This window comes from Prionailurus viverrinus, chromosome C1 (genome assembly GCF_022837055.1).
Source record: "Prionailurus viverrinus isolate Anna chromosome C1, UM_Priviv_1.0, whole genome shotgun sequence".
NCBI lineage: Eukaryota > Metazoa > Chordata > Mammalia > Carnivora > Felidae > Prionailurus > Prionailurus viverrinus.
Window position 1 is genome coordinate 120,821,629 of NC_062568.1, and position 10,029 is coordinate 120,831,657.

At 57.7% G+C, this 10,029-nt stretch overlaps 1 protein-coding gene across 3 annotated transcripts; it reads right to left on the reverse strand.

Moving 5' to 3' along the window:
- Positions 1-977: 977 nt before the first annotated feature.
- Positions 978-9,484, reverse strand: ATXN7L2 (ataxin 7 like 2). Of its 3 annotated transcripts, XM_047868746.1 has the most exons (11): positions 9,358-9,484; positions 7,379-7,444; positions 7,112-7,216; positions 6,500-6,707; positions 5,911-6,197; positions 5,234-5,316; positions 4,631-4,881; positions 3,638-3,836; positions 3,373-3,494; positions 2,087-2,882; positions 978-1,070 (listed from the first exon to the last, which is right to left on the reverse strand). In XM_047868746.1, exons 1-11 carry the CDS (start codon positions 9,482-9,484, stop codon positions 1,056-1,058), a joined length of 2,259 nt encoding a protein of 752 aa, XP_047724702.1. In that variant the 3' UTR covers positions 978-1,055. The 3 variants fall into 3 exon arrangements, with proteins under 3 accessions (XP_047724702.1, XP_047724703.1, XP_047724701.1); XM_047868747.1 differs by having other exon boundaries at positions 985-2,882; positions 5,911-6,101; XM_047868745.1 differs by having other exon boundaries at positions 985-2,882.
- Positions 9,485-10,029: the final 545 nt, after the last annotated feature.

The window sequence follows — 10,029 nt, forward strand, 5'->3', positions numbered from 1 at the left end:
GCCTGGTGAGTTCAGGTTTGAGGACCAAAGGAGGGACATGCACTAGTCTCCAGTGAGATAAAGGGAAGAACTAGGGCACACGCAGCCCTTCCCACCTCCACACCATCTGTTCAGTCCTGGGGAGCCAGGTGATCCTGAGGGACCAGGTCCTCCCACATTCCTGCTGCCTCCCACACCAGAAGTTCTGTAAGTGATCATACCCTTCCCCTTCTTGCCTCCAAAAAGGTGTGGTTCACCTTAAGGAGGCCTACCTGGGAAAGACCCTATCCCTTCCTGAAGGGCAAACCCACAGGCTACGGACAGAGAGACCAAAACAGGCTGTCCCACAGAAATCACAGACATCCTTAGAGCAGTTACCAACTCAATTCGAGCTCCCCGAGTGGTTGAGAAAATAAGGCTGCTAGTGAGAGGCGGGAAGGGCAGGAACAGCTGAAGAGACTGAGGCAATAATTCAGAGATGGGATGGAGGCCCAGGACTGGATGGAGGCTGAAAGACTGGAGAAGGGCCCTAGCTGACTCCCGCAGAGGTTCAGGGCAAAGACCTGAGAGTAGAGCCGGAGGTGTGGCTCCCCACCCCGTCAAGTTTCCCTTGATGACTGGAGTCATCTCTGGGGTAAAGACTCTGGCTAGCCTTGCTCACTCAGAGCGACATGCCTCATCATCTTATCTGAAGAGAAGACTGCCCCCATGACACAAACCCCAGCCATTTCCACATTGTTTAAAAGGACAAAAATATAAGAGCTAAGAGACATCTGCAGGCAAGAGATGGGAGCTGGAGTCTGGCTGCCCATCATCTTGGCCTCTTGGGGTGCGGATGGGGACAGCAAGGACACTCATTTTATTACATCTTTTTCCTTCCTTTTCTACGTTTCTGTTTTTACATTTTCTTAGCAGCAACAGAACAGGGAGACAGTCTTGAGGTATTTTAAAGAGTTTTTTTTTTTTTTTCTTAAAAAAAATAATATAAAGTTATAAAAAGCGGCAGCAGCCTGGGGCCCGGATCTGGAGGGGAGGAGGTGCTGGCGGCTCCATCGCAGTGGGCAGGCACTTTCTTGTTAATGGGCTTTAGACTGCAGGAAGACAAGAGGCAAGAGACACGGTCAGGCTGGGGGGCCTAGCAGGCCTCCTACCCGTGCACTGTGTGGACCATTGGAGCTAAAGCTTGCTTTTCTCCTGCTGGGCTGGTGAGGGAAGCCGGGTGAAGGGTGAAGGGAGAGATGAATGCCAGCCCAACAGGGACAGCCTGAAAACACCCATGCACATGCACACACGTGTGGGGCACTGCCCCAAACCCTTTCATATGGGTACCAGAGGATTTGGTACACGTCTGGCCCGTGCCTGAACCAGAAGGGCATCCCCTGTCTCACCGCCAGTAAGTCCCTCTTGGCTGAGATCAAATGGATAGCCCATATAATGCTACTCCAGGGCTGCCATCAGAAGAGGCACATAAACCTGGCTGCTGGCTTTACCAGAAACCCTGGAAAACTTGCCTAGCCCCTGAAAACCCGGAAGTGGGCACATGTGCAAGGTGGACACATATACGTATGTGGACCTTGGGTGGTGTTCCTGCCCTTGCATGCCCTGATGCCCAGAGGCAGAACCAAAGAACTGGACCAGCCTGCCCACCCTGCTGCCCAGCATGTCGGGCCACAGCTTGGCAACCCAGACTCCACCCCATTGCCCAAACCTTTCCCATCAGAGTTCATGGAGTCCAACTGCCTTTCCTTCAGGGGACAGAGGTAGCTCTAGTTCCTGGTGTGAAGGCCACAGCCAATTCAGAAAGTGGCCCTTTGATTAAAACAGAAGCAGGTGTCGGGGCAGGGGAGAGGCAGCATCTCTTTAGCTCAAGGGAGAGGGCTGGAGATAGAGGGAGGCCCATCAAACAAAAGCTAGGTTACCTTTCGAAGAGCTGACCTACCTCTCCCTAGAGAAGATGGCCCAGGAACTGTCTCAATTTCCTCTTTCATCCCTTCCCTACACAAACATTTACTTAGCACCTTCTCTGTGTCAGGTCCCCACTGTGTATTCTACCCTCGTCCATCCTGACTTTTCCCTGCCCATGCTCTTCAGGGAGCTGGGCTGGTACCTTCAGTGTAGAACACTTCTCCTCAAAGGCCATGGCTGGACCCGGCTTCTTGCGGCGCACAGAACAGGCCGCATCAGCAGGGGCGCCAGCCTGGCAGTGCTTGGCCTTCACTGGCCGGCAGTAAGTGGCCAGGTTTTTCCGCTTCTTGGCTACCTCCTCCTCAGAGAGGCAATTGGTTGGCAGGGCCTTGGCTGGGTGTCCAGCCGCTCCCCGGATGTCCAGCTGAGAAGCCTTGACTGGAGTAGGGGGCTGATGAGGGGAACCCCGACAGTCCAGGGGCCCTGCCCGCTTCACTCTTGGCCCCACTGTCCCATTAAGCCCCATACCCAGGGCAGTTTTAGTCTTGGCCGAGAGGCCCCGGCAGCCAGAGGGTTTGCCTTTTCCAGGGGGATCCAGGATGCAGGTCCGTTTGAAAGTAGTGGGGCCTGGTGATAACTTTCGCTTTCGAGAAGGGGCCTCCACCTCAGCCCCATCCTTGCCTTTGGACGACTTGCTGGCCTTCGAAGGCGGGAGTTTGCTGAAGGATGGGGATGGCGTGTTGGCAGGCAGTGGTGAGGTGATGGCCTGGCTCCCGCCCATGCACTCCGCCTGGCTGCAGGCAGCTGCCACACTGGGGGAGCCTGTAGGGTAGCTGGGGACAAGGCCGTCCTTGGCAGGGGGCGTGGAGGCTGGGCAGGCAGGTCTGAGGGGTGGGCCTGGAAGGCGGGGGCAGCTGCCAGTAGAGGATGGGCTCAGGGGAGCAGCGAGTGCGGAGCTGACAAGGTGGGATGGAGGCTCAGCCGCTGGTGGGATCTTCCTACAGCAGAGAGAGAGCTCCACTGAGATGCCAAGCAAACAAGAGGCCCTCCCTTCCGACATACACCAGTCTCTCCGCCCCACCTAGAGATGGCCCACAGAGCCCCGGCCTTGCTGCCATCTGCTGGGAGACACTGGAACTGAGGGTTAGGAAGACAGCACAGGGATAAGCAGGAATGAACTAGTATACACACCCATTAATAACCTCGTTTCAAATTTCAGTTTGGACATCCCCTATCCCTAGTCACCCAAGAGGTACTGGAAGTGATGGCTAAGAGTCGGGGTTCCCTCCCAGACTGCCCACCCATGCCCTGCCTTAGCCCAGCTTCAGGCTGCCAAGTTTCCCCGCCTCCTGTTCCTTCTATCTGGGGTCTTCCCGACAAACGCCGAACCACATCCATAGGTATGTGAGAAGAATTAGGGCTTCTGAAGCTCACGTATGTCTGGGGCTTGAGGTCTAGGGAGGGAAGTTCTGGGCCTGAGAGACTCACTTCCACATGTGTGAGCTGAGGTGCCGCTCCAGCATGGAGCTCAGTGCTGAGCAGAACCGGTCCAGCCGGCGGCTAAACACGTAGCATCCTGGACTCACCAGCCGGCTCCCAAACGTGCAGAACTAGAGGCAGAAGGAAGGTCCGTGGTTAGCGGGGCCTGGGATGCAGGGAGGGCTCCTGTACAAAGGATCTGACCTCCTCCCCGCACTGTGGGCCAGGAGGGCTGGGCCACCCCCCACCCCAGGTCCCTGCCCCAGGTCCTTACCGCCTGTGGCCGCGGGGGCCGGGTTGCATAATGGCAGTCAGGGGGGAGGTGGAGGTCGTCAGATGTCCCCTCCTCCTCACTCTCCTCGCTGGAGGCCTGGGCCCCACCCCGGGGCAGGGGAAAGGGGAACAGGCCTGGGTCCCCATCACCACCACAGGGACCTTCATCATCCAACTCACTCTCAGAGGAGGCCCGGGACCTGGAAGGGCCAAAGGGGATGTGAGGGCAATGAGACTGAGACAGGAGTGGGTCGGGGTGGGGGTGTCCCTGAACCGCCAGGGCAGATACCCTGCTGGGCAATCAGACAAAGAGGAAGGAGGACAGGAAGGGAGGGAACAACAGAGCTCACATTGTAAGAGCCGGAAAGGTCAGGGGCCACAGCTCCCAAGGGATCCTCTCCCCAGCCCCTTCACTTCCCAGGCCCTGCCTCCTGGGGGGTGGGGGGGGGGTGGGGAATCTGCTCCAGATTTGCCTCCTCCAGAAAATCTTCTGAGCTTAACTGCACCCAGCTCTGGTCAGCCCAGTCAATTCTCTCAACCCCCTTCTTGCATGAGCCTGTCTGTGAGCTGAGCCTGTTTCACGTCTGCCCCCTGTGTTACAGGCAGAGATGTGTGTGTCTCCTTCCGGCAAGGCAGGCTCTCCCAGGGCTCCAGCGCAGCCTCTGCACACGAAGGGGCCAGTGAATGAATACAGTAGGACTGCCTCACCCAGGACCCTGACCCTTTCGGTTCCCCAGTTACAAGTTTTGGCCTGTCAGAAGCAGCTGGGAAAATGTTTTTATCCCAGGTACTGTAACTGGCAAGCTACACAGAGGCTGAGGTACTACAGTATGCTTGGTTAGAAGCAGGTAGTCCCCTACTTCCACACCACTGCTGGGGGTCCCCAGGTATCCCCCCAACTCAGGGCAGAGTGAGACTCCCTGGGTCGATCTCCCGGGGTCCCTGATGGTTTCAGACCAAGTGTCCCCAGATGGGGGACTGGATCTGTACTTACCTGGGCAGTGCACAGTATGGGTAGGTCTGCTTGGTGCGAGCAGAGAAGGTGCTGCTGGGGGTGGCCGCTGCCACAACCTGGACTGAAGAGGGGGGCTCCTGGGAGGGGCGCTCAAGAGTGGGCTCCTTGCGCCCTGGGCTCTTCTCCTTGGGAGACTCCCCTTTGCGAGAGTTGGCCTTCAGTTCTGCCACTAGCACATCAAAGTCCTTGGCTCGGCCCTGGACCTCCCGGCGCTGGTGCACTGAGTGGATCTAGAATAGGGTCAAGGGTGGGGAGGGGGTGTGAGCTGAGCAGGAGTAAGAGGCAGCAGTGTGCTCTAGCCTGGGCAAGTGGAGAAGGGGGCTGTATGTTTGTGGGTGTATTTGTGTGTCTTTGTTTCACTCCCCCAAAGGACCAGAACCTTCCATTGGAGTGGGGCAATCTGGAAGCCACCCCTACCTACTGTTCCACCGCGGGCCCATTGAGAACAGCCTCCTCTCCCCTTGCTTCACTGGGGCTTTACTCCCACCCCCTGAGCTGGATCTTGGCTAACGCTGTGGTTTCTCTCCTTGCCCAGGACCTGTGTGTGTGCTGTCCCTCACGGTGCGGTGGGACTGGGATTACCTTGCAGGTTAGCAGGCGGGTACAGATCTTTTTGGTCTCTGGGTTTATTACCCCACACTGCCTGTTGAGGTCGCACTCCTTCCCTGTGGGGAAAACAGTTCCTGTGAACCCCATGGCCATTTCCCATGGTAAGGCCTAGGGAGAGCTGGGGACCTGAGACACAAGAGCCTCTGGCGGTCAAGTCCAGGGCTGCGGCCTCCCAGAGAAACGCCTCCCAGCACCAGCAGCTCCCTGCTGGGCGAAAGAACTATCCCCATCCCCATGCCCAGCCAAGGCCCTCCTTTTAGCAATGCCAAGTCCAAAACAGGGCAACACATATCAAGAAACCAAAGCAGCCACAGGTATGTGGGATGCCAGAGAAACCAGCTGTGGGAGCGATCGGGTGCCCTGGATCTAGGTGAGAAAAGAGCTAAAGGTCAACAGCCCAGGGTGATGCCCTGCTTGGGCATAAGCTCCCTTAGCCTTGATCAGGAAACCTGGGCTGGAGAGAGCCTTCCTAGAAAGCAAGGAGTTTAAGCACGTGTCCACATCAAGGGGTGACCATGGGCTCCCGTACCCTGCAACCAGTGATGGCCGGGCCCACTCGTTCCTGACCCTTTTCTGTCAGGTCCAAGGACAAAGTAGTCCAAAAGGGTTCCCACTCTACCTTCCTGACCCCCAAGATCATGACTACTTACGAGCCATCTTCCGGTGGGTTTTGGGGGGCAGTCTGGCCCCACCAGGCTCCTTTTCAGGGGGGCTGCCTTCAGCCCGGTGACTGGGGCCCTCGCTGGGGGTCATCTCGATGCTCTCTCTCCCAGGAGGTTCTTTAGAAGGGGTTGCCATGGGGGTTTTTCCAGGGGAGTCCTTGGTGAGGCCGCCAGGCTGGCTGAGGAAAGCAGAGGGCGGGGCCACCCTGATTCCGTGTCCATCGGGCTTCGGGAGACTGGACATCTTCTCCAGATTCACCACAGGCACGAAAAGGCTACATATGGAGAGAGGGTGTGGGCTGGGGGGCAGGGGGCTGGGCCTGGGCCCTGGACTCTAGCCCAGAGCCATCTCCTTCCCAGCCCTGGAATTTGGGTGGGCTCCAGCAGGGGTGCAGAACATGGGAAAAGGGGACCCCATATTCCTTGGAACATATGGAAGGGAGCGGCAGAGAGAGCTGGCTGCCTCCTGCTGTGAGCAGTGCCCATGGCCCCATAGCTGCCTGCATTTGTGTTAATCCCTCCCTGGGCTAGGGTCAGGGTCAAGGCTGGTCTCAGGGAGTCTCCAGCCTCTCCTTACCAGAGGTTGTCCTTCTGTGTCTTATCAGGAGGCTGGTGGCCACGGCTCCGGGACCCCTGGCCCTTCTCCCTGGAGGTTTTGGTGGAACCTGGGGCCCTACAAGCTGGGCCCTGCCCATTCACTACATGGCATTTCTGAGAGCTGGCAGGGGCTGGAGGTGGGGGTGGGGCCCGGGCATAAAGCTTGCTGAGGGGCCCATGTCTTCTTTCTGTCACCAGGAGGTGGAGAGAGTAATCGAGGTGAGTGATATCAACTGCCACCTTCCCCAACCTCCTAGCCCTGCTCATAGACTCACAATACAAACTCTGGACTTTCCCAAGACTAGATTTTAAATTTGCCGTCTTCCCACCTGAATCTGAGCCTTCAAGACTCAAAAATTCTAGGATCCAATTTCTTGAACCTTTTAGCTCTTCCTCTAATTCCACCAGATGCTAGAATTTTGCTCAAACAATCACTCTGACCTGCCACAATCCTCTGAAACCGCCCCCAGGACCTTCTGATCCCCAGCGCCTTCCCCTATTACCCACGTGACCTCCCAACTGACCCTGTCCTCAGAGTTCCGTGCTCCACCTTCCCCTGTTCCCTCTATCTCCTCCCTAGGGCGCCCCTCACCGCAGTGCTTCTGGAAAGCTTGAGGCTTCACCACTTGGCTGCAGTGGTTACACACAACCAAATAGAAGTCGTCATGGGCAGGGCAGTGCCCGAAGATGGACATGTCTGCAATGACAGAAGTCCTTATCACTGGGGCTGGGGATCCCAGGGTTTCCCTGTAAGATCAGAGAGCACTCCTACCCCCACTCAGAAGATACCCTCCCCACCCCCACCCTCGCAGCCCCCCATCTGCCCCAGGTCCCAGCCCTAATGTGTGTCAACTCCCACCTTCTTTAATGAGGGTCATGGCATCCAACTTCTTTGTGTTTTTGTTACTCTCCTCCAACTCAGCCCCTGGAGGAGAAACACAGCTCAGAAGGCCCACCCCTACCCCAGAAGCCCCAACTCCTACCCAACCAGCACTGGCAGCCAAGCAGTAGGAAGCCCACACTCCCTAACAAGCTCCTGGTGCTCAGGACCACTTGGAGAAGCTTTCAGTGGGTCATTTTCAAGCGCCCATTCTTCCTTTACCTGCTACCTCTGCAATGAGCTAATTCCATTAGAAGGGATCCTGGCACCTTTCCTATGGACCCTTCACTCCAAGGTGCAAGTCAGGGTTCCACTGCTGACTAGCTGAGTGATTGTGGGTAAATATGATCTCCTTCTGGGCTTGCTTCCCCATTTAAATGAGAAACAATCCTTAGCATATTTTACTATACCCTTCTTGAGATTTCTTAGATGGGTCCTTTCTGCTACTCTGTGCCATACCAAACATATACTCTCCTAGGACTCCATCCCCATGAATGCAATTTTGTTCCACTTGGGTTACCATGGCACTGACAAAGTTACACCCAGCTTCTCAGGTCCTGCGTTGACAGGATGGTCACAGAGCACAGAAACTGCTGTATTGGGGGTCCTATGGCATCTTCAAAGTCCCCTTGGTCAGCTATGCAAGCCCCTCCCCTCTTTAGGAGGGCTTTGGGCAAGGGTTGCCCTTGTTCCTCAGTTTCTGGGTTGATGACAAAAACATCTTAGCTGTGCAAAGCAGCTCTTTCCCCCATCCCCCTACCTCACTCCTCTCCCCTCCCCTCCTCTACGCCCCCTCCCTGTCCCTTGGAAAAAAAAATCAATTCTGAGTCACCAAACCCGTCTGATTCCATTTCCGGTTCTCAAAGCACCCAGACCCTGACAATGGCCCCATCCTTGCCCACCCAGCATGGGGCAGTCCTGGGGTAGCCTGGGCTTCCACTTAGATGTGCTTCTAACACCTACTAATAGATTTGCCCCTTTCTAGGATGAGAAGATCGCTGACAGTCTTACATAATCTCCAGATATGAGGGGTAGTGGGTTAGGCATGCAAGAGACAAGGGGCAGCTCCCACTCTTAAGTCCGTTTAAATGCAGTGATGGGCAGAACTGAGCTGGGAGTCGGATGTCTCAGAGGAGAACAAGTGTCATCAGAGACCGCTCCATGCGGTCTCCTCCTCCACCTCTTCTCACTTGCAAACTTCTTCAGGGCTGTGATGCCTGCTGTCACCCCAAAGGCCACGAGGCCAGGTGCCCCCTGGGGCCCAGGAGACAAAGATCAGCAGAAGGGGCTGTCAGCCCCCTTACTAAAGGCACTCAGGGGCCTAGAGAAGGTGGGGGTCAGGGGAGAGAGCCAAGAGGGAGGGCAAGAGGCCCGGGAAAGGACTGAGGGTTGCAGGCAGAGAGGGATGGATGGACGAAAGGAGGGAGGAAGGGAGGATGGATTGATGGATGGACCGACGAACTAATGCGGAGGGGGCGGGGGGGGGGGTCCAGTAGCACTGTAACCGGCAGGCAAACGCCGAGGAGGAGCAGGAGGTGTGGGGCAGAAGGCGAAAGAACAAGGGGGGTTGGGAGGGGGGCACAGAAGTGGGGTGCGTGGGAAACACGTGGAGAGGACTGTTGCGGACGGGGAAAGCCCTAGGCAGGTGCAGGAGGGGCGGAAGCTAGAGGACAGCAGGCGAAGAGAAAGATAAAGGCAAGCAGATGTGGGGGCAGGTACTGGGCACCGGCAGAAGCAGAGGTGGGCAGGGTGGGCTGCGGGCTGTGAGCCGGCGCTAGGACCCGGAGGCGCGAAGGTGACGGAGCAGGCGGGCACTAGGACCCGGCGGGTCCTTTGTTTGGGGGGCCGGGGAGCCGGACGGCGGCTCCCGTCGGCGGCTCCCCTCTGCTGGCGGGGGCCCGGAGAGGGGGAGGGGAGACAGTGATGGGGTCCCCGGACTCTAGGGGAGCTTCACTCACCGTCGGCCGCGGGCAGGTCGGCCCGTTCCACCCACGAGCTCCAGCTCTGTCCCGCGAAGTCATCGAGACTCGGCACCCGCCGCTCCAGAGCGGCCATTGCTGCCGCCGCGCGTTCACGCACCGCCATCACCGCCGCGGACGCGCGCCCGCCCCGGCGCCACCGCCGCGCGGCCCCCTCCCCCCAAGCCCCGCCGCGGGCACGCCTCCCCTCTCCCTCCCACCTTTCCAGCTCACTCTTTGCGCAAGCGCAGCACAGGTTGCCTGCCCCTCACTCTCCCTCCCGCGTAGCCTTCTGGGAAATGTAGTCTTGGAGGGCGTGCTGTTGCCTACCGTGCTTGCTGCAAAAGCCCCTGCAAAATGCACAAATGCGGGGGGCAAAGAGACCAAAGCCCCAGGACCTCCTCTCCTAACCCTTGTGCATACATTCTTTGTGCTACCAGCCCACTCTTCCAAGCTCACTGCATACACACCTTAGCCCCAAACCTCTCTCTGCCCAAGACGCCCCTCTAAGCCGTGTCTCCGCCAGCTGGCTGGCGCCCCTTCCCGGGCTGGCGGTCAAGAAGCGACTTCGCTCCCCAGTAGATCGAATAGGGTAGGTGCAGGGAGGTGGGCGCTGTGAATCAGAAGGGCAAGGGGAGGGAGTCTGTAGGATGCGCTGAAGGACACAAGGGT

What these genes read in the sequence shown, in the direction of transcription:
- ATXN7L2 (XM_047868745.1), bottom strand. Translation starts at nt 9,484, where the DNA reads ATGGCGGTGCGTGAACGCGCGGCGGCAGCAATGGCCGCTCTGGAGCGG. An exon ending in CCCGCCTGCTAACCTGCAAG is followed by an intron (nt 4,882 to 5,233) that starts GTAATCCCAGTC and finishes ACCCTATTCTAG; the next exon opens with ATCCACTCAGTGCACCAGCG. An exon ending in CTCAGCTCACACATGTGGAA is followed by an intron (nt 2,883 to 3,372) that starts GTGAGTCTCTCA and finishes TCTCTGCTGTAG; the next exon opens with GAAGATCCCACCAGCGGCTG.